The sequence below is a fragment of the Xenopus laevis genome, chromosome 3S (assembly GCF_017654675.1).
Source record: "Xenopus laevis strain J_2021 chromosome 3S, Xenopus_laevis_v10.1, whole genome shotgun sequence".
Classification (NCBI taxonomy): domain Eukaryota; kingdom Metazoa; phylum Chordata; class Amphibia; order Anura; family Pipidae; genus Xenopus; species Xenopus laevis.
In genome coordinates, this window is record NC_054376.1 from 62,875,048 (window position 1) to 62,898,834 (window position 23,787).

At 39.4% G+C, this 23,787-nt stretch overlaps 2 protein-coding genes across 4 annotated transcripts in view; one reads left to right on the forward strand and one right to left on the reverse strand.

Annotated features, from left to right (window-relative positions):
- Window positions 1-5,886, reverse strand: part of ncaph2.S (non-SMC condensin II complex subunit H2 S homeolog) — a 39,345-nt gene extending 33,459 nt beyond the window's left edge. The window contains exon 1 of the mRNA XM_041588406.1: window positions 5,675-5,886. The gene's annotated coding sequence lies outside the window, so the exon portion shown is untranslated. The remainder of the gene's footprint in view (window positions 1-5,674) is intronic.
- Window positions 2,825-22,242, forward strand: lmf2.S (lipase maturation factor 2 S homeolog). 3 transcript variants are annotated; one of them, XM_041588405.1, is made up of 14 exons: window positions 5,386-5,516; window positions 6,915-7,168; window positions 8,645-8,673; window positions 11,307-11,503; window positions 11,930-12,108; window positions 12,706-12,844; window positions 13,297-13,437; window positions 13,628-13,733; window positions 13,859-13,955; window positions 14,300-14,482; window positions 18,221-18,389; window positions 19,330-19,441; window positions 19,839-19,947; window positions 21,292-22,242. In XM_041588405.1, exons 2-14 carry the CDS (start codon window positions 6,953-6,955, stop codon window positions 21,595-21,597), a joined length of 1,983 nt encoding a protein of 660 aa, XP_041444339.1. In that variant the 5' UTR covers window positions 5,386-5,516; window positions 6,915-6,952; the 3' UTR covers window positions 21,598-22,242. The 3 variants fall into 3 exon arrangements, 2 of the variants coding, with proteins under 2 accessions (XP_041444339.1, XP_041444338.1); XM_041588404.1 differs by lacking the exon at window positions 5,386-5,516 and adding an exon at window positions 6,030-6,266; XR_005966652.1 differs by lacking the exons at window positions 6,915-7,168; window positions 8,645-8,673; window positions 11,307-11,503; ... (8 more) ...; window positions 19,839-19,947; window positions 21,292-22,242 and adding an exon at window positions 6,039-6,175 and having other exon boundaries at window positions 2,825-5,516.
- Window positions 22,243-23,787: the final 1,545 nt, after the last annotated feature.

Here is a 23,787-nt window from a genome sequence, read left to right on the forward strand (position 1 = left end):
ATACACACTCTTTTCTACTGTCCTTCCATACGCTGCCTAATAATTCTTAACATAATTGAAAATTAATTGCAATTGGTTATATTACTAATAACATCTGAATAATCAGATTTGTTTGTCCTTCCTTAAAAGGTGTATATAATGATGCTATATTTTAGTCCATCGCTGTGCACATTCCTGACAAGGTATTGTGGCTTGAAACCCCTCGTGTTCTCGTCTTGTAGCAAAACGGACCAGTCAGGAAAGTGCACTTTCCTGTTCCTTACACATGGCAGTGGGCACTCAAAGGGTTAATCCCCCCTGCCGTGAGGAAGGCACAGGATATGACGAAATAAAAGGACTTCCCCCAAACATGGCGCCCATTCTTTTTCTTCCTGTCGTGAAATACCCCCCTTGTGTACCAGCAGAACTGCTCTCCTCTGTTGAAGCTCCTGAGCCGAGATCCTATCTTGTGTGTGCTGCAGGAGAAGCCGGCGGGCTTATGGCCATCCGTTGCCACCAGTGCGATAAGTCGCAATGCCGTCCATTCGCGGCGGCGCATGCGCGATAAGACGCTGAAGCGCCCTTTCGTAGCGCCGAAACCGGATGCGTGTTTTCGCGGCGAAAATTCGGGTAAGCGCATTTAAGCGCAGGCGAAAAAACTTAAAAGCTGATATTTTAAAGCTGTATGCAGCTTCTCTGCTGTGAGAAAGAAGCAGAATTGTGCGATCAGGTGCACAGCTTGGTCCCAGGTGTAAGTAGTTGCCTATGGGAATCCTTTATACGCTTGAGCCCAGGTTGTTAAAAAGATTAACCTGTTATGTGTATATGTCTTATAGGCTGTCTGTAATGAATCACAGACGATCACACTCAGGCTCCAGGGGGTAAGCATGGAAAAGAGAGCTGGGACTATCTGCATATTGGAAAAGAGAAAGTAAGTAAGTAACTACTTCTTCTTGTATCACAGGAGCTCTTCACATGAACATGGAGCAAGAGGAAGCTCCGAACTCAGAGCCCCTACAGAGAGTACCAAAAGCTGCAGGCATGAATGTGTAGCATGTGGAGAACCGGCCATAAAAGATAAGAGGCTGTGTAGAGATTGCCTAGCAGATGTGGATAAACCGGCTGCTGATCAAATGACAAATATGATGGACTGGATGCAGTCAACTATCAAACAATCCATGGACTCCATGGTAAAAGAAGTTACTGGAAAAGTTATGCACAATTTGAAGGAGCATAGTCAAGCTCTCTCCTACCGAGCTAGCTCCAGTTCAAGCACACCAACTAGAGAATGTCAGAACTGGGTTTATTCTAGTAATTCAGAAGGAGAGATTCCAGATTCGGATTCAGAAGATATTGAAGATGCAGACACTTTATTTAATATCGAGTTTATTGAACCATTAATCAAACAAATGAGATCCACACTGGACTTAGACGAAGGCATACCTCATCCCAAGCAAGATAAAATGTTTAGGTCAAAAACTAAGAGAAACCAAGTGTTCCCAGTACACGAAGTGATCACAAATATGATCGAAACAGAATGGGGAACTCCAGATAAAAAAATAGGAGAATCCAAGCGATTTAACAGGATGTATCCATTCGATGATAAAGAGGTGGAAAATTGGATCTCCGTACCCAAGGTGGACGCCGCCATTACTAGGGTAGCTAGGCGTACTACATTGCCAGTAGATGAAGGGGTATCCCTCAAGGACGCAATGGAGAGGAGACAGGATGCCAGTCTAAAGAAATTGTATTTGATAGGTGGAAAATCTTGCAAAATTTCAGTAGCCACCACTTCTCTAGCAAGAGCCAACAACATATGGATCTCTGATATAGAAAAAGCAGTAGAAGAAGGAGCTGACAAAGAAAAAATCTTGGAAATGATCCAAGACATGAAAACAGCCAATAATTTCACAGCAGAAGCTTCATTGGAAGGTGCCAGAATAGCAGCCAAATCCATGGGACTAGCGGTAACAGCCAGGAGGGCACTTTGGCTCAGACACTGGCATGCGGATGCACAGTCTAAACACAATTTATGTTCACTACCCTTCAAGGGAAAGTTCCTATTTGGCGAAAGATTAGACCAAATAATTTCAAAAGCATCAGCGGGGAAATCAGCATTTCTCCCTCAAGATAAAAAAGACAGAAGAACGGCAGTACAGCCTTTTAAAAACCAGAGGTCTTCCTTTCGAGACTCCAGACAATATAAACCAGGAAAACCGTTTGGTCGTCAACCTTGGAGATCTAGATTCCAAAACCGTCCAAAAAATGAACAAGCTGCAGGACAACAAAAGAAAACAGCATGAAGGTGCGCGAGCCCCGCTGGCCCAGGTAGGTGGGAGACTGAAGAACTTTCGGGCAGTGTGGGCTCAACACATTACAGACCTCTGGGTCATCAGATCAATATCGAGGGGTTACGCACTAGAACTAAGATCTACACCAAAAAGAAAATTCGTGTCTTCGGACAAGCAGAGATCAGGACAGAACTGGAAAATTCTTCATTCTATCCTCTCAGACCTCCTGAACAAGAAAGTAATAGAAGAAGTCCCAAAACGCGAGTGGTTTGCAGGCATTTACTCCCATTTATTTCTAAGAAGGAAACAAAACGGCACCCTTCGTGTAATCCTCAACTTGAAAAGTCTCAACCAGCACCTGCATATCCAAACCTTCAAGATGGAATCTATCAGAACACTATGCACATTTGCCCTGGAGATTGGATGGCAAAAATAGATTTGTTCGATGCGTACCTCCATATCCCCATTTGGAAACAACACAAGAAGTTCCTCAGGTTTTTCATTTTAGGAAGACATTTCCAGTATCGGGCTATCCCCTTCGGTCTATCCACAGGACCAAGAATATTCACGAAGATATTGGCACCACTATTAGCTCACCTAAGAGTTCAGGGGATCCAAATATTCGGTTATCTGGACGATCTTTTCATCAAAGCTCCCTCCAGGCAAATCCTCTCCAATCATATCCAAATAGTGGTGACCACGTTGGAAAAATGGGGATGGCTGATCAATTGGGACAAAACTCTCCTGATTCCAACGCAAGAGATTACCTTCCTAGGGACGATCATCAATACAAAAGAAAGTCATCTGATGCTCCCTCAAGAGAAAATCCCAGATCTCCAGAAACAAGTGAGACAAATAATTTCGAAACCCATTACAACGGCAAAGAACTGCCAACGCATCCTGGGGAAACTCACTTCTACAATAGATGCAGTGAAATGGAGCAGAATTCACACAAGAATGCTCCAGATAGAATTCCTGAAACAGTGGGACAGAGATCATACGAACAACCTGCAGGTAATAAAAATTTCAGAACAGACCCTACTGTCTTTAGCATGGTGGCTGGAGGAGCAGAACTTGAAGAATCCAGTATCAATTTTGCCACAAGTGTGGGAGATTGTCACCACAGATGCCAGCAAACTGGGCTGGGGAGCACACTACAGAAACTTGACATGCCAAGGCAAGTGGTCCAGAGAGGACAGCAGGAGGAGCTCCAACTGGAGGGAACTGAATGCAGTCTTACAGAGTCTAGTGAGATTTCAGCAGGCACTCAGAGGGAAACAAGTCCAGATAAAATCAGACAACAACACAGTGGTCAACTACATCAACAAGCAAGGGGGAACCAAGTCGAGAACTTTGTTAAACACGACCATAACTATATTTGCATGGGCAGAAAAGAACTTGGAAGACCTATCGGCTTGTTACATCCCGGGGGTTCAGAACACGCTAGCGGATCATTTAAGCAGGAAATTCCCAGCAGTGGGAGAATGGGAACTCGACCAAAAGACCTTCGAGTTGATTGCCAACAAATGGGGTCCCTTCTCCATAGATCTAATGGCGACATTCCAAAACAAAAAAGTACAGACATTCTGTTCTTGGGGGAAAGACAGAAGGACAACATTCTGGGATGCGTTTTCGTTCCCATGGAAATTCCAGATGGCATATATATTTCCTCCGGTGGCAGTAATACCCAAAGTGATCAAAAAGATCAGAGCAGACAAATCAAATGTGGTGATAGTCACTCCATGGTGGCCCAGAAGACCTTGGTTCCCTCTCCTGATGCAGATGAAACAGGAGGAGCCGTTTCATCTTCCGGTCTCTCAGACAATGCTTCATCAGAGGGACAGACTACACCCAGACCCAGAAAATTGGTCTTTGGTGGCATGGAAAGTGAAAGGATCAGACTAGGTAAATTGGGATTGTCCAAATCTACTATCACCACAGTACTGGCCTCGAAAAAGATTTCGACCCATATCAAATACGAAAGAACTTGGGAAGTCTTTTCAAAATGGTGTAAGGAGAAACACCTGGATCCATGCAAAACTTCAGACATCTCAGTTATCGAATTCCTACAAACAGGAGCAGACCGAAAATTAAACATATCTACCTTAAAGGGGCAAGTGACGGCAATTTCGTCCCATACGGGTGTCCAATGGGCCACAAGTCATCTAATCAGGAAATATTTCCAGGGGTTAAAAAAGTTAAACCCGATTGTAAGGTCTACAGTGCCACCTTGGGACTTATCTCTTGTTTTGAAAACCTTAATGGAGCCTCCCTTCGAGCCTCTGGAGGAAGCATCCTTAAAGCACTTATGTCTTAAGACTGTATTCCTACTAGCTATAACATCAGCTAGACGTGTAGGAGAGCTCCACGCTTTGTCCATTAAACCTTCTAAAATGTCATTTTTCACAGATAAAGTTATCCTCAGAACGGAGGATGGATTCCTTCCGAAAGCAACTTCCAGGTTTCATCAATGTCAAGAACTGATTCTTCCAACTTTTTATCCCGATCCAAAAGATAAAGAGGAAGAAAAACTTCATAGATTGGATGTTGTAAGATGTCTCCAATTTTATCTCAACAAAGTGGCTACCTTCAGAAAAACGGATTACCTTTTGGTAACAATAGGAAACAATGGTGGAAAAAGAGCATCAAAAAGCACTATCGCAAGATGGATAAAGCAATGTATACACACAGCTTACTCATTACAGTCAGCACCAGAGCCAACAATAAAAGCGCACTCCACCAGAGGGATTGCAGCATCCTGGGCATACCGAGCCCAGGTGTCATCAGAAGAAATTTGCAGAGCGGCCACGTGGTCTTCTCTCTGCACTTTTTCCAAACATTACATGTTTGATACTTACTCCAATAGCTTGGCCAACTTTGGTCAATCAGTACTTACCGCAGCTACCAGTATTAAATAATTGCATTGAAATGTTGTATTGGTATTTATTCATATTGTCCCTCCCTTTGAAAGCTTGTTAAGTCCCTTTGAGTGCCCACTGCCATGTGTAAGGAACAGGAATAGGGAAAATCATATCATACTTACCGAGATTTTCCTTTCCTGGACTGGAACATGGCAGTGGGCAGGGGCTTCCCTCCCAGGGGTATTTTCACTCAGTCAGATAGAATGGGCGCCATGTTTGGGGGAAGTCCTTTTATTTCGTCATATCCTGTGCCTTCCTCACGGCAGGGGGGATTAACCCTTTGAGTGCCCACTGCCATGTTCCAGTCCAGGAAAGGAAAATCTCGGTAAGTATGATATGATTTTCCCTATTCTCAAAGTAAGTGTAATGATCCCATTATCAGGTCATCTTGTCTAAACGCGGAGACTTGAGGTAAAACGTCCTATGTATATGTATATGTAGCTGGAGCAGCCCGAACCCGCAAACAATACCAGATGGACTCACCTTATTGAATGTAGGTATTGAGTTTACGGCTGAAAATAGATCGCTTTTCTTAATATATGATTAAAATATTCCGGGTTTTTTTGGAGGTCTCCTTTCCTCTTGCCGTGAAACCTATGGAGCCATTTTTGTTTTTCCCGCCGAAGTCAGTGACTCGAACAGTGCCCTCTTCGAATTCCTCCAATCAATCGCAGCAGTAGGCTGTCTATACGTAAGAGCTTGAACATGGCCGTGTGAGAGGAGAAAGATGTCCTATTTCCGCGACAGTTTGAGGCTCACGCTGCCATCTTTGTTTTGGGCAAGTTCTTCCATACATATGACCGAATTTATTTCATGCGATCGCTTCCTTTGTTTTTTTTTGTGGCAGTGAAGGGTTAATGAATTCCATTACCCGCGCGTGCGCCGTGACAGAAGCGAGAGGCAGATGCTAGTGCGCATGCTCGGACTGTCCACGTTGTGACTCATCCAGACAGCTGCAACACACCGGCGGAAAGAAAAAAAATGGGGGAGCAACGTTTGGCACGGTCCGCCTTTTTGTGGGGTCTGAGTGGAATCTACCTGTTTGCGTTTGTATCTCTCTATGTCCAGATTCCAGGTATACACATACAGTATGTCCTCTCTTTCTCAGTGAGCTGCAGACACGCTTCTCTCATTATTCCCTCCAAGTTCTGCAGAAGTTTTCGTTCCCAAGTAGATAAGAGTGGAAAGTTCTGCCGGAAAGGCTGCAGTGGGGAATGTTGCTTAGCCTTGGTGCAATGTATATATGTGGTTTTATTTTTATGTGTGGCCCTACTCTCCCCTTTCTTTTGTAATGTTCTTTTGCTTGCAGTTGTGTCCTCTAATCAGTAGTGCAGGGTATCTGTGTTATATCAAGCAAATAAAATCCCCAACTTTGTACAATTATTTCTTGTATATTTATTTAAACCTAAAAAAAAAAATATATATATATATATATATACACACAATTTTTTTTTTTCCTAATGAAATCAAATTTAAGTAAACTTCTAATATACATTAATGACATTTTTAATTATGTCTTAGTTATTTGTAAATGTAGTTGCAATGTAAAACAGTATCTTTCTATTTCTTAACTATTTTCTGCACTTTTGGTTCTGTATTTTGAAACAGTGCGGAAAAAGCAAGTAATTAAATAATTTAAATAATTTAAATATCACTGACTTTTTTTGTTACTAGTCACTGGGCGTTTCCTAACATATTGCTCCTTTTTTTTCTTGATTCTTAGGTCTGTATGGACGTGAAGGCATCCTTCCTGCCAGGAAGATGTTGCGGTTGACTGGTAAAGGGTTTTGGGAACAGATGAAAGATTCTCCGTCATTACTCTGGTTTGGCCCTCGCCTAGGACTGGATACAGAAATGACCATGGAACTGATCTGCTTGCTTGGGGCCCTTCTGTCTCTAGGGGCACTACTTTTAAGATGCTTACGGGACAGCCTGGTCTTCCTGCTACTCTGGGTATTCTACCTCTCCTTGTATCAGGTACATGCACATTCTTAATACAATTTAAGGGCAGCTAGTGATGTTTTTCTGCACTCAATTCATGTTACATGTTACATATGTTACAGAACACACTGCAACACTGTTTTTAAATAAGTTAAATAAGTCACACTTATTTTTAGCCAGTTTTGAAACCAGTTAGGGTGGTGGCAGACAGGGAGATTAGTTCCCCAGCAACAAATCTCTATGCGGGCAACAAATTTCCCCAAAATACCTTCTCGCCGGCAAGAATACAAATTGCTGGCGGAATGGCATATGAATCGTTTTGGATTTCCGAAGTCGCCTGAAGTTGCCTCAACATGCGAATTAGTAGATTACACCAAAGTACAGAATATTTTTCGCTGGGCGACTAATCTCCCCGTCTGACACCATCCTTAAAGGTTGCCATGGGGGAGTAGCCCACAGGCTGCATGTAGAATAGACAGTTATTTTAATTAAGCATTTCTTCAGCTGCTCTCCTGTTTGGGATTCCAGCAACTATTTCATTGTAGGGGTCCAATTTACCCTAGCAACTAGGCAGTGGTGTGAATAAAAGACTTGAAGATAAAAAGGAGGAGGGTCTGAATAAAAAGATTAGTAAAAATGAGTAAAAAGTAACAATAAAACTGAACCCTTACAGAGCAGTAGCTTTTTGGCTACTGGGGTTAGTGACCCCTTTCTGAAAGCTGCAAAGAGGCAGAACATGAAAGTATATAATATAAAAACTATAAAGAAATTTAAAAAAAATCAAGACCAATTGAAAAGTTGCCTTTTTATTACACTGAGAGCATTAGTGAGAGTTAAACACCCCCATTTATTCTGATTGCTAAACTTGGATCTTGCTCCTCTTCAACGAAAAACGCACTGGCCCAATGTATAGTCCTGCCAGTGTCACACCATCATCTTTGAATTCCTAGTGGTACCTTGCAGCTTTTGGCACCATGCTCAGTAAATACATATATATATATATATATATATATATATATATATATATATATATATATATATATATATATATATATATATATATATATATATATATATATATATATATATATATATATATATTATTTTTTTCAATTATACTGTTTTCCCCAGACAACTGCAAGTGACCTGAAAACTTTCAAAAGACAGAAGCTTAGCACTTGCAGGACTATATCTCAGTAGGCATGCCTGAACTAATTACTGTTTGGTTGCTTTGGGTCCAACAGATAAATATATTTTATAACTATTTGTATTTCTGAAACAATTAAGACATTTCATTTTTACATATCTTCAACTCAGTCGGAATTGACTCAATTCCAGTATTTTCTGTCGACACAGCTAAATCCAAATGATGGTTTGGTTATGATAAGTCATTGTACCCTTTTTGTGGTTTTGACCTATTCAATTGTAGTGAGATGGCAAAATACTGAGCATAGGACATACAGCTACAGGTGTAATGACTGCCCAGTAATGCTATTTTTTTAAAATTTGCAGGTTGGACAAGTTTTTCTCTACTTTCAGTGGTAAGGTCTTCCATTTATGCATGAATGATATAGCTAAGAAATAATCAGTCCTTTTGTATTCAGTGTCTGTTCTGTTTAATTAGCATTATTCTGGTGTTTCATGTAATCCCTTCAGCCTATAGAAAGCTGACATAGCAGTTTAGGCAGGGCCTAGGGGTAGGCAGAAGAGGCATGTGCCTAGGGCGCAAAGCTTGGGGGGAGGACCAGGAATATACATTCCCTGCTGCCCACCCCTAGTCTGGCTGGACAAGTCCTGCTTTACAATATCAAAGTGCATGAATGTGTGCCTGTGCGCTTGATGCATGCATGCACGTGCTCTTAAGTGCGGACATGGTGGTAGGCAATGGCACAGCCGACTGGGTTGCTTCGGGCACCTGGCCAGCCTGGCCCGGCTCTGAGCTTAGGTTGATCAACAATAGAAAAGGTGCAGGAATGACTGATAACTGTAGGAGTGGTGATACATTTTGCATGTGACGTAAGAACTTGCATTTATATGGATGTTGTCATTATGTCATTCTACACTATCTACACATCTTGACCTGTGAATTACTTTGTGGACCCTAAGATGGGTGATTTAATTAGTACATGTACTTGCATGTCTTGAGTGTGTTGACTGTACACGTCTTAAGTTTGTGGCACTGTTAGTCACTGTTATTTGTTTTATTGTGGAATGTTCATCTTTAAATTAGTGTTTTTGTATTATTTTGTATTATGTAGACAGCAATATTTCAAGACAATTTGCTATTGATATTTGTTTATTTAGCTTGTAATTCTGAATCCCATTGCATTGGAATTTCAGAGGCTATCTGGTTGCTAGGGTTCAGTTTACCCTAGCAACCAGTCAAGGGTTTGATTGAAAGGTTAGAAGAGAAATAGTAATAGTGTGGCAAAAAGATTATTAATAATAAAAGATAACAATACAACAGTAGCCTCACAGAATCAGAGTCAATTACACCCATTTTAAATAAAAATGCAACAAAAACCCAAAGACCAATTGAAAAATTGCTAATAATGGGTCATTCTATAAAATACTAAAAGTTAACTCAAACACTGCCTCTTTAAACCATCTTTATATGTTAAATTGTTACTGTGTATTTGTTTTACATATTTGTACAATTATGCATTTTTGTCATGTATACAAATGTGTTGGTTGTATCTGTGTTTCTAACTTGATATTAGTAGTTATTTTCATAGTTTCATAGTTAAGTTGGGTTGAAAAAAGACCATCAAGTTCAACCCCTCCAAATGAAACCCAGTGACCATGCATATACACACTCACACTGACCCTCCATACACTCACATAACCTTCATATACCAACATATATCTATATAGCTATACTAATTATAAATGTTAGTATCACAATAACCTATGATATTATGCTTGTCCAATAAATTATCCAAGCCAATTAACAGAATCCACCATCACATCATCATCCAGCAGGACATTGCACAACCTCACTGTCCTCACTGAAGAAACACCTACCTTTTTAAATATACCTTTTGGTATATTTATGATGGATTATTTTCCATTAATAAGAAAATTATATTTATGCAGAGGTCAATGGAGTTTATGGTAGATAGCACACATGCCAATGTAGTTTTATTACACTTGATTAATATATATAATTAAGTTTATTGATTATATTACACTTAGCAGCTCAGAGTGATTTTCAGAAGCATCAGAGAGTGCTGATCTTCTGTTCATATATTATTCTATTTTGGATCGTGCACCTCTGGCTTCATTCTTTGGATTGAGTGCAGGCACTGTGGGACTATATATATATATATATATATATATATATATATATATATATATATATATATATATATATATGTAATGTGTATAAAATATATACAGAGTGACAATATATTTTATATATGTGTGTGTGCAGGCTCATACCATTTCCTGTAGTTTCTTTGTCATTCTTCCTCTTTTTTTCATTATTTATCTGATTTCCTTAGTAGCGCCTTAATAGACGGATGGCTGTTCGAAAGACCAGTTTAGAAACAGACAGCAGATCTGTTAAATCTGCATTAGTTATTAAAGTTTATATGTTGCACATATCACAACATAATAGCAACATTTCAAATCAGTAACCACATGCCCTTTTGTCAGGCTGCTAAGTTTTACCATTTGATACAATAGTGACATCCTTTTGTTATATTGTAAAAAACATGATACAAATGAACACAACCAAAAGTAATATTACATACGTTGCAACATCCAATAAAAGGTCTATGTATTGGTAGATCATCTTCCCTGTAGTATAGATTGGTAACCTTTACATTAAAAACATAAACTGTGTCTAAATATCTGTGCAAATTATTATCTTTCACGTTCTTCCATTTTGGTCTACCTTCTTTACTCCACCCAGTTCTTTTATAGGTATTTTGTAGATAATGGCAATTGCAAAGCAGTAGCTTTAGGGATGTGGGGTTGGCATGCCTTGTGTAGCACCTGTCATATGTTTACCATGTGTAACTGAGCTGTGGATAATGGAATCCATTGCTAAAAATCTGAAAATATCTGAAATATCTTACTTTTCAATAAACCTGTTCTGTATGTGAATGCAGATTTAGGAATTAAAATAAGATTGCAGTATTGATAGTAACTGACAATACATTTGGCACAGGGACAGCCTACTCCTGGAGACTGGTTTCCTGGCAGTTCTGGTGGCACCTCTGCATGCACTGCGCTTTAAGACATCAGTCTGGAGCTCTCATGATGGTGTCACTTTCTGGCTCACCCGGTGGCTCCTTTTCAGGCTAATGTTTGCTTCAGGAGTTGTGAAATTAACTAGCCGTTGTCCTACGTGGTGGGGGCTCACAGGTAAGAACAAGTCTGTGCATATACTATTTTAGTGTGTCTGTATGTCAAGAATTTCAGAAACTGAATGTACATTACTATTCCCCTAAATGAAGGCAGCTCATTGAAATGAACACAGCTCATTGGTGTGGCAATGAAAACACACATGTTTTCGATGTACTAGTATGTGGTTGCTGCAATATGCAGTGCTTTACTTGCAATCGAGTGGCAAGTTTTGTAAGTTGAGTAGGATCATTTTTTTTGCTACTTGGATCTAAAGCACAAAGGGCATAAAACCCATAGTGTTAAATGAACGGTTACAAGCATATTTCAGCCTAAAAATGTCCCCTTTTGGGTTTTTAGTCTAAACAGCAACTGTTGCCAGTTTTATCCCATCCATGTATATCTGGTATACCTACCTGTACCTTTCCGGATTTTGTTTTCTACCAGCTCTCACATACCATTACGAAACTCAATGCATTCCAAATTCAGTTGCGTGGTATGCTCATCAGCTTCCTGTTTGGTTCCAGAAGTTTTCAGTAGTAGCTACGTATTTCATTGAAATTGGTGTTCCATGGCTCTTTTTCTTGCCTTTTCGCAGACTTCGCCTCTTCTCATTTTACTCTCAGGTAATGCACAAGCTTCTAATTTTCCTTGAAGCATCAGTGATTTAAAAATTGCAGGCCCTGAATTTATGAAAGTATTCTAGCTATGTGTATGATAGTATCTATCCTTGATTGCATTCTTATATATTACTGTTTTCTTTTCTGTTGCATTTTATTATCTTTATTTAGCCTCTTGGTCGATGTTCACACATTTCTGAAGAAATCATAATTTTTGGGGGTTGCCATACTTTGGAGTGTGTGTATATATAATAAGAGATTAAGGCCGCTTCAGACTCACCCCTCATATGTTCACCATAATACATCTCCAGTATTAGTTCCGGGTGCTCTGCCAGCAGCGTTCCCACTGTAATAAGTCGTACTAGAGCAAAGGAAAGGCGGCACTCCGGATTTAAGATGATGGTTCATTGCAATAGATCACAGAACAACATCGCCTGGCGTGTTCGGGAGCGATGTGTGTATATAATATGCTCTCAGGATCTGCCCTAGCAAATGTTTAGAATTGCATGAAATTAGGGACTGGAATTTATGCTCTGCCCTATATGTTTTTTGGTGCCATCCATTTTGCTTATTAACCCAAAGGCTTGTTCATTTTTGCCTTAGGTTCTCCTTCAGGTCCTTATTATAATCACAGGAAATTACAATTTCTTTAATCTACTGACTGTGGTTCTCTGCTGTTCTCTGCTTGATGATCAACACATTGCATTCTTCCAACAAAACAAAAAAAAACAGCAAAAAGGAGGTAATCTTTTGATTTATCTTTTGCCATCAACCAGTTCTTAGTGTTAATTCTAATTAAGTGTGTGTGACGTAAAAAACTTGGCTCCCAATAGACTGAGCAAACAGCATGGCCAACAACTATATTCATTTTGACTTTCAAAAGTCACCATTTGTGGTAAACTATATAATTATTGTAACTGTTAACTGCTCCTATAATGTTGTGTCTAAATGGGAGACAAAATCCTAATACTTGGTTTTGGGTATTTTTAGGTGATATGACATTCACTTTATATATGACCTTTTCTTGTGCCTATATATGACTTTTTTTTGTGCCTGTACTGCGTGTTAATACATTAACAACAATTTTTGTTCTGTTTTTTTTGTAGCTCATGCTAATTCTAGAACATTTTGCTCATGTTTTTTCCTTTATGTCATTAATAGTAATTTTACTATTTACTATCCCTGTGTCTTTAGGGAAAGTAATCTCGCCTTTCTCCCTACGCTCTCTCATCTCTCTTCTGGATATACCTATATTTGGGTTGCTTGTTTTCTGGACAGTCAAATATTTTGATCTTCAGATCAATTGGGATAAGCATTCTTTAGAATCCAGAACAGGTAAGTGAACAGTAATTTGACATTTTTGTGGTAATTTTTCATTATTTATGTTAGTATTGCTGAGAAATACAAATGCATGTTGAAACAAGCGCAGGTTGCAAAACGCTGGCTAATAGTGCCCTGGTCAGACCTAAGATAGTCACTAGTCTGTCCACTATTAACCTGACACTTTTTTTTTTCTCTCTTTTAGCATTTACATACCATGACTTTCAACATTGGCTACGTACAATCACTTTTCCCTCTATTTGGATTGCTGCAGCATCATTGGGATGGGAGATTCTTAAAGGCATGTACAGGTGAGGATTCTTCTGTTAAAAACCTCAAAAATGAATTCAGCAGCTACGTGTTTCTTATCTTTGCCCAATTTATGCATTTATGCATTATGCATTTGGTTATTTAAAAACACCCCTTTGTCTTTTAGAAGTGTCTCGGTGAGAGGTTTCTTATGGAAGCTATGGTCTACCTTGCAGTGGGTGATTTTCTCCTGTGCTGCAGCTGCCATGTTTACAGTCAGTCTGGTAAGAAAAATCATATTCTTTTAATTTCCTTCTTCTTCAGCTGTTTTTATTCTTTCTCCATTTGACTTCAATGGATGTTTTAGGACGTAACAAAAGGGGTATTTGCTTTGAGGCCCAAACAATTAGAGATGTCTCTAGGGTTGAAGAGTATATATTGTGTAATAAGTTATTTTGGTAAGATAGATATTTTAGGTTGAACATTCCTGATTTATAAAATGCACTTCCAGGACCTGTCTAACTGTAGGCTGCCATATTTGTTATTTAAATGATTTTTTCGCCCTGTTTTGTGTCACAGGTCTAATATGTCTCTCTTTGTCCCATTTGTTCATTTATGTGTTTGTTAGGTACCCTACACATACATTGATTTTGAGTCAAATGGTGAACTGTGGCCAGAGGTACACCATATGTTTAATAAAGTGGATCGCTACCAGTTGGTCAATTCTTATGGTCTCTTCCGAAGAATGACTGGAGTTGGAGGGCGTCCTGAGGTTGTGATTGAAGGAAGTTTTGACAGAGAAACCTGGACTGTGAGTAGCTCAGAAAGTATTCTCCTATTTCATAGTTGCAATATGTTTAAAGATTTAAGGCATCAAGTTTCATTGGATCTTTGTCTGTCTGTGCAGTATAAGAATGGAACCTATGAGAAACACAAATAACACCTGTGCTACCTTTCTGCATTTGACTTAAAGGGGTTGTTCACCTTCAATGTACAAATCTTATGAAACCACTAACAATGCTCTCAATGTGTTAGAAAAACCATTTTCCATAACGAAAAGAAAAAATGCCATTGTAAAAGCTAATTTTTATACCTATTAACTCAGTCCTTCTCCTGTCTCTCTGACCAGTTTTCTGAAGTGATGGGAGTGGCCTATTTTGAACCTGTCACACCAAGAACTTCCTATATGATGACATCATCATGCCCAGGCTTTGCCCTTACTTGTTTCCTATTGGATGTTGATACTGCCCTCCTCCTAGTAATTTATTGGTTGCTTGTGAACTGTAACCAGTCACATAATTTGAATGGTCATTGGTTGATTACTCAATTGTAATGGCAGAGGTTAACAGACGCAGCATATAAACAAACCTGCCTTGCAACAAACAATCACACAGCCATGCAGACAAATACTGCAGAAAAGGAAGGAGCAACATTGTTTGGCAACCTTTGGCATTAAGCATAATGTCAGTTATTTACAAAATTGCAACAAAACCAGCACTGACTTGCTTAGAAACGTATGTAACTTACACATCTAGCAGGGACAGTAGGGCTGCCACCTCACCCTTTTAAAACCAAACACATATGAAATCCACAGCCTGCATGGCTAATTATCAACTCATTTAGATGCTGCAGACTGAACTGATTTCTGTGCAGCCATGTATCATGCATCTAAATGAATTGCTAATTAGCCATGCAGGCTGTGGATTTCATATGTGTTTGGTTTTAAAAGGGTGAGGTGGCAGCCCTAAGTGACAGGCAGAGCAGTGATGAGGGCAGGTACGTTTTTTGAACATTTTGTGCGCTCTCCGGGGGGGGGGGTAATTTACCTAGGAAAACGATACCTTTTTTAAGTGTTCCACTTCTGGAACAAGATTTAGAGCTCTAAATACCAAAAAATTAAAAAGTTATATTTTTCATGATATAGGGATCTATACCAGAAAAATATTTTACCTTTTTTATGAGGTAAATACACAAAATAATACATGGGACCCCCCCCCCCAAAAAAAAATATATATATATTTCTGGAAAGTACAAGTGTCATCTCCCATAGTAGCCATTATAATCCAATAATTCAAATTTTTAAAAATGATTTCTTTTTCCTGTGTAATAATAAAACAGTAGCTTGTACTTGATCCCAACTAAGCTATAATTAATCCTTATTGGAAGCAAAACCAGCCTATTGGCTTTATTTCGTGTTTACACTATTTTCTAGTACTAAGATCCAAATTACAGAAAGATCTGCTATCCGGAAGACCCCAGGTCGCAAGCATTCTGTATAACAGATGCCACACCTGTACCTTGTACTTGATCCCAACTAAGATATAATTAATCCTTATTGGAAGCAAAACCAGCCTATTGGGTTTATTTAATGTTTACATGATTTTCTAGTAGACTTAAGGTATGAAGATCCAAATTATGGAAAGATCCATTATCCAGAAAACTCCTGGTCCCAAGCACCTTGATCCCCCCATCTGCACAGTTGAAGTCTCTGCAGCACACAGCCCACACTCCCCCTCCCTCTCACAAACTTGTAACAGTTTCTCTTCAGTACCTGAATGCTGCTCAAATTCCCCAGCACAGGAAGCAGTGGCAGACTGACAGCAGACATAGCCAATAGGAGTTAAGTTAGCTGCCAGTACAATGTGTGATGTCATATAAGGAAGAGGAAGTGAACACTGTAGTGTTTTTGGGGGTCAGTGACCCCCTCCCAGCACAGGGTCTGTGTGGAACTGAAGGATTAGTACAGGGACACTTTTGAGGTGAATATCTCTTGAACTGTACTTTTCCTGTTAACTATTTCTATGGAAAAGTTTGTTCTATTTATGTGAACTGTTAGATTTGTCAATTTGTTACAAAGGTGAACAACCCCTTTAAGGTGGCCATACACGGGCCGATAAAAGCTGCCGACAGACGGAGTCGGCAGCTTATTGGCCCATATATGGGGCCCTCTGAAAGTCAGCCAGATGTCGATCGGACGGGACTAAAAATCCTGTCTGATCGCGGCCGCATCTGTTCGTTGATGCGGTCCCGCTATCTGACCGCCCGTTACCCATCGTTAGGATCCGAACGTTGGGCCCTAGGGCCCGCTATCGGATCAGCCTGATATTGCCCAGCGGATCTCTCCGTGTATGGCCACCTTTAGTTGAAGATAATGAAATGTGCACAGGCAAGAAATAAGTAATTGCCCCTAATGTTAATCAGGCCTTATTTTAGCTAGTCCTGTCAATGTAATTTTCAATTACTTTAGGTTTTATACAAATTACTTTTGAATGTGCAGATGATTTTCATGTCTCAGCAATGCAAGAGTTGATTGATCCAAGTCTGCAAATACTGTTGAACTAAACCTGTTTTAGCCACAATTTCTCCCTGAAATGTAGGACAATGGTTAACAGAAACAGCAAGTGGTTAGTTGTGATAATAGAAGCTACAGAAATTAATTGAGAAGGGACAAATTTTAACCACAATTTCTGAGGAACTTGAACACTAAGGAAATGATGTGATGAATCACCAATAGGACCTCCTCAAATAATGTTAAAAGTATTCAAATATAGGAAAGGCTAAAAAGGGGCACACTGGGGACAGTGTGCTCTCTTGAGCATATCTGTAGTTTATTTTTCATTCAGCTGTTTTCAGTTCCTTAGGTATGCTCCATGACAGCTCCTTTAGGTATCAAAGATCACTGCAGGGTCAGTGGCTCAGGTTTTAAGGTGTTGAAAGGGGAAGGAAACCTAGTCGGCGCAAACCCCCCATCCGTTTGTTGCCCACCCTCGCTCCTCCCCCCTGGCCTACCCGTTCCGCTGGGCAAATGCCCCTAACTTGTTACTTACCCTTCTGCGCAGGTCCAGTCCAGGGAGTTCACAGACGACATCTTCTTCCATGCGTTCTTCTTCCTGCTTTGAACGGCGTTTTGGCGCATGCGCAGTAGGATCATTTCGCCGGTACGGATCTACTGCGCATGCGCCAAAAGGCATGCGCAGTAGATCGTACCGGCGAAATGATCCTACTGCGCATGCGCCGTTCAAAGCAGGAAGAAGATCGCGTGGAAGAAGATGTCGTCTGTGAACTCCCTGGACTGGACCTGCGCAGAAGGGTAAGTAACAAGTTAGGGGCATTTGCCCAGCGGGACAGGTAGGCCAGGGGGGAGGAGGGAGGGTGGGCAACAAACGGGTGGGGGGTTTGCGCCGACTAGGTTTCCTTCCCCTTTAAGTCGAAAGCATGCTTTGCTTGGCTGTCCAGTTATTTGGTGTGCTGAGATAATATTTAAAAAAAAATAATGGGAATCCACCTTCAGCTATATTATTGCAAAATAGATGTAGTTTTGTGGAGGCCTTAGGTGTTTCTTAGGAGGATTTTGTTTAAATCTGCAATAAATGGTGTCTGAGCTGGAAGCAGCTGCTCCCAGCTCAAAACAACTCTGCCATATCTGGAAGTGCCTGTATTGTTATATTGGGTCATGATGGTGATCTGACATTGCCCTATTTACAACAAGTATTCAGAAAATATCTTCTTGTCTGTTAACATCCTCCTTTTTTCTGTCCTAAAACCATAGGAGATCGAGTTTATGTATAAGCCTGGAAATATCAGCACAACACCTCCAGTTATCATTCCTCATCAGCCCCGTCTTGATTGGCAGATGTGGTTTGCTGCCCTTTCACACCATTCCAATAGTCCATGGTTTGCCAGCTTTGTTTACAGGCTCTTACAGGGCAATAAGGATGGTAAGCAAACCCAATTAATTTTGTTATACGAATACAGTTTGTGGTACCCTAAAGAAACATTTTAAGATTTGAATGGCTGTCCCCTTAGTTACACAGCAGCTTGTTTATAAAAACTATAGTAGTCTTTCTAAAGCTTAGTTGTACCAGTGCAGGACAACCGTAAATTATATTGTCATTTCTTTAAAACACTTTGATTTTTAGATGTTACTGTTTTTTAAAGAGAAAATTTTTTTAAAGCCATTACCAAAGCGCCTTTTTTTGCTTTGTATTTAACTAATAGAAATTAGTGTTTCTGTCGTACGGCCTGTAGAGTAAATGGTCAGATAACAAGTTGGCGAGAATATGGATGGCCATATGTTTTTTACACTGAGAATTGCTTTTGTCTGTAGCTTATATTAAGTATATTAAACTGATTATATGGCTGCTTGTTGTCAGGAGAAAGAAAGAGGCTGCTCTTATGTTCTACTGCTTCGGAAAGATTTCAGAAAAGTTTCTTAATTTTTTTCAGAAAGCAGAAAAACTTCAGAGCAGCCTCTTTCATTCTCCTGACAACTTCCTTGACTACCTGGTGGTTGGTGACGCTTTTGTAACCAAATGAATTCATGTTAACGGTTCATGTATCCTTTAATATCTTGGAATTAAAAATACATAAATAATGAATGTACATTGCAAACGTGCTTAGAATAGCACCCTTGTCAATTTTATATTTACTTATTTTTATGGTTTAGGTATCCTTTAAGTCACTTTGCTTGCTTGCTGGCTAAGTGAATTTAAGTTAGATATGCCATGTGAGTGATGATAGAGTCAAACACAGCTCCGCAAAAGCCATAATAACACTTTGTTTAAGATTTGCTCTTTTCTCTCTCTCATTCTCTCATCCACACTGTTCACATCTATACATTTTTGGTTGGTATTTACAGATGTTTTCTATTGTTTGCAGTGATACACCTGGTGCAAAATGATGAGTCTCTCTATCCCTTCCATGCATACCCACCATTGTACATCAGAGCCCAGCTTTATAAATACCAGTTCACTGAGATTGATCAGTCAGGGTAAGTTTGAGTGCCAATTTAAAAAGGAAAATTTTCATCATGTTGTACTGTATGTGTGTTGTGTATCTAGATCATGGCTGTCCAACTAGAGGCCAGTTCTAATCCTTTAAATTTGAATGGACCCAGCCAACTCTAGGGCTCCATAGAGGGTTTTTTGTAGTTTCTGAAGTACCTTTTATATTTGCTTGCTTTCTTTTTTTATTCTTATGTATCCTTGTCTCTTGTGTACTTTTGCCTCTGTTGAATAACCGCTTTCTATTCATTTCTGAGGCATTCCCTTAATATCTCCCCTGTGTGATGCTTTTGTGCTGTATTCTAGAAACTTCTCATTTGTGGTTGTGTATATTAATGTTTTTTTTTTATTAAATATTCTTGCATCTGCTTCACCTGGTTTCAGGCACACGCCCAAGAGCTGGTGGCGCCGGCACCATGTTGAGGAATTTTTTCCTGCTGTGTTTCTAGGCGACCCTTTTCTGGACAATCTATTATCCCAGCATGGGCTCAAGGTTGGTGCCCACTTTTGTTCTATGTATAATTGGATATTAAGTATCTGAATGTTATATGTATAGTAAATTACAATGCAAATAGGGATGCACCAAACTCAGTTGCACCAAACTCAGAACAGCAGTTTTTTCCAATATATAAGGTTCACATTAAGTTTGGGAAGCTCTTGGATTCACTCACAGCAAAACTGAATCCCAAACCAAATCCAGAATTCAGTTCATCCCTAAATGCAGCGTGTTCTAAGTGCAAGCAATACAATGGTATCTTATGTATTAAGAGTGAGTCCTGATCATGCAAAGTTTTGACCAGTAAGTAAATTTTATACAGGTATGGAATTCGTTATCCGGAAACCCGTTGTCCAGAAAGCAAGGCCATCTCCCATAGACTCTATTTTATACAAAAAATCCAAATTAAAAAAAAAAGACTTTTCCTTTCCTTTCTCTGTAATAATAAAACAATACCTTGTACTTGATCCAAACGAAGATATAATTAATCCTTAATGAAAGTAAAACCAGCCTATTGGTTTATTTAATTATATGATTTTCTACTAGACTTAAGGTATGAAGATCCAAATTACGCAAAGTTCTGTTATCTGGGAAAACCCCAGGTCCCGAGCATTCTGGATAACGGGTCCCATACCTGTATGTATTTAGCACAGATGGATTTACCACCTGGGGGATAAAGTAACCTCACCTCACGTCTGTTGTCCGAGGTAACGCTCATTAGTGCTCATCCAAACCTGGTTCTGAATTTAAAAGGGCGATATTCTCCCTTTTTAACATTCAATGAACAGGGCTTGTGATAAACTTACTTTTTCGTAAGTTTTATTCACAAAATAAATAGTTGTTTCTTGCACTAAACATGGCAAACATATATTGAAGCTAATCCATGTCCTTGGCAGAGGGAAAATTAGATTACCACAACACAGATGATTCTCCTGCTTTATGGACACCTGTTTTTCTGTATAATATAACTTTCTACCTCGCAAGAACCAAAGATGCAGGAATTTCAGTTTCCCTGTATAGCAGAAAAAACAAAAACTATTGTTATTTTGTAATTTAAACAGTCAAAAAGTAATTTCAGCACAGGCCATGTCTATTAACTTTGTGTCCAACATTTTATACTGCCCTATTAACCTGTGTGCCATATTAAGTGGTTCACAGGGACTAACTGGCATCTGTTTTGAAACTCTAAATTTCATATTCCTAAGTGTGTTCTAAATATAAATGGGTTGGCTGAGAGCTCTGCCATAAAGTAGAATGTGCCTGCTGTAGATAAACATTAAAACTCTATCTTTCAAAAATGTGATAGAACAATTACCTTAAAGTGAACACTTCTCTTTCTAGGACAAGCCCCCAGCTCGTCGTTCACTGGATGCTCCAATTCCATCTGCCTTGCGGCTGATTGGTGATTTTCTGCATCCTTTACCTGCTCCTCTGCTGATGCACAGTTTTGTTTTTGGGATTTTTACCATTTACTTTCTACAGGCTATGCTTGGTTGTGTCTCAAGCCCAGGCATTGCCAAACAAAGACACAGCAAGCCACAGAATGAGAGGAAAAAGCAGAAGTCAAACAGTGGCAAAGGAGAATCTGCATCTACAAAACCTTCGGGTCACGGGACAGACACAGCACGCAGAAATAAAAAAAGTTAATGTTTTGACAACAAAATTAAAGCCCTTTCCTCCGTCCAAAAATCATCGGGATAAGAAGCAGGTTACATTTAATTATGTTTTGAATATGTTGCAATTATCACCTACTTGATGTTTTAATAATCCATGTCCCTAAAAGCTTTCAGTCTCTTCACTTTGAAAGAGCAGGTCCCCTTTTGCGGTGAAGTAATAAGTTATCCCAGAGCCCCTGTGTACTATAAACTTAGGGCTAAATGAAAGAAACATTGAACTATGTATTGCTAAGATGTATATGTTTAATAATGAAATGAAAAATGCTTGTCCCCTGTAAAGTAAGGTCTTATATAAGGGTTTTTTTTTTATTTACATTTTTTAATTATGAATTGTCCTGTGTCTTGCTTATGCCACTTCTTTATAGCAGACTATCAGAATGTGCCTTGTTAGAGGGTTGGAGATGTATTCCTCCTGCCTGAATCCACAGTTGCCTTATCGCTCTTTTGTGGGCTATGCCAGATATTTACTGGCTAATATCTTATCCATCTCTTAAAAATTAAAATAACTATTACACATGCCTGCAGTGCTTGTTCACGCAACAGCCTCTGGTTACATACAAGATTATGCACCGCTCAATACAATGATTTTGTAATAAATATTTGTTTGCATCTCTGATTTGGGAGTCTTTTTCCAGAGGATCAATAAGGGCAATATTGTTGTGTTCAACAACAGTTCAAGAAAGGGCTTTTATTGGAAATACATATTGCTTAGTGTCTTCTTAGAAAATTCTAAGTCTAATTCTTAGTCTATTACAAAACAATTACAGTGAAAAGACAGGAGTTGCAACCACTTTTTTTGTTGTTTGGACCAGATAGACCAATAAAAATGCAACCTAAGGATTAATTTGATTTGCTGAAGTCTGTAATTCTGTGTATATAACCATGGATTGTGTGTAAAGCTATTCATTTTATATACAAGTATGAATGGTTGATTATCTTTCGATTTGTGTACCACATGCAATGGTTCCATGTAACTTGGACCCCTGTCTACGGTGGTCCAATCAGATATCTGCATTCTATAGAGTATGAAGAAATGCAACATAATGTTTCAGATACCAGTGAACTATCCAGGAGGAGGTTAAACACACATTTTTATTTTGTTTTTTTAATCTTCCACCTTCAGTATAACTGCCTATTTATCTGACCAATGAGAGTGCACAACTCCATTCCATTGGAGTTCTACTTAGCAGAACTTTGTGCCAAAAAACAAAACATTTAAAAAACTGTTTTCAAAGCAGCTTAAATCTGCAATTCATTTACAGCTTGCCTATTTTACCAATGAGATTGGCCAATTCCATGATATTAGAGATTTGCTGAAAAAAACAAAGAAGAAATCCTATACTGTGAAAACCTATACCGTGGATTTCCATGGATGCAGAACTTGGTTATGTGGTCTAAAGTAGCCATATCTCTAAAGATATTGCCTGCTGGCTCGGCCAATTGAGCAATGTAAGATCTTAAGTGCTGTGAGGTTAATGGCTAGAGAAAATTTATAAACACTGGGTAGAAAAACCAGTGTAAAGATTAAGGGGCAGATTTACTAAGGGTCGAATATCGAGGGTTAATTAACCCACGATATTCGACTAGGAACTAAAATCGTTCGACTTCGAATATCGAAGTCGAACGATTTAGCGCTAATCGTACGATCGTACGATCGAAGGATTAAATCCAACGATCGAAGGAATATCCTTCGATCAAAAAAACACAGGCAAGCCTATGGGGACCTTCCCCATAGGCTAACATTGAGTTCGGTAGCTTTTAGCTGCCGAACTAGGGGGTCGAAGTTTTTCTTAAAGAGACAGTACTTCGATTATCGAATGGTCGAATAGTCGAACGATTTTTAGTTTGAATCGTTCGATTCGTAGTCGAAGTCGAAGGTCGAAGTAGCCCATTCGATGGTCGAAGTAGCCAAAAAAACACTTCGAAATTCGAAGTTTTTTTAATTCGAATCCTTCACTCGAGCTTTGTAAATGTGCCCCTAATTGTGCTTCATATTAGCTATCTCATTAGTCTTTGGAGTATAATATACACCATGTGCATTGTATTTTCATTCCTTTTATACTTTTTTACTGAAATCATATAGCAAACAGAGGATAGATTAGAGTGTATTTTATGTTCGGTTATCGGCTGAGAACTCTCATAAGGGAGAAGTGTGCAGGGT

Excerpts from the sequence above, each read along its gene's own strand:
- lmf2.S (XM_041588404.1), top strand. The coding sequence starts at position 6,173 with ATGGGGGAGCAACGTTTGGCACGGTCCGCCTTTTTGTGGGGTCTGAGT. Across the intron at positions 18,390-19,329 it reads CTTACAGGGCAATAAGGATG|TGATACACCTGGTGCAAAAT; the intron begins GTAAGCAAACCC and ends TATTGTTTGCAG. Across the intron at positions 19,948-21,291 it reads TATCCCAGCATGGGCTCAAG|GACAAGCCCCCAGCTCGTCG; the intron begins GTTGGTGCCCAC and ends TTCTCTTTCTAG.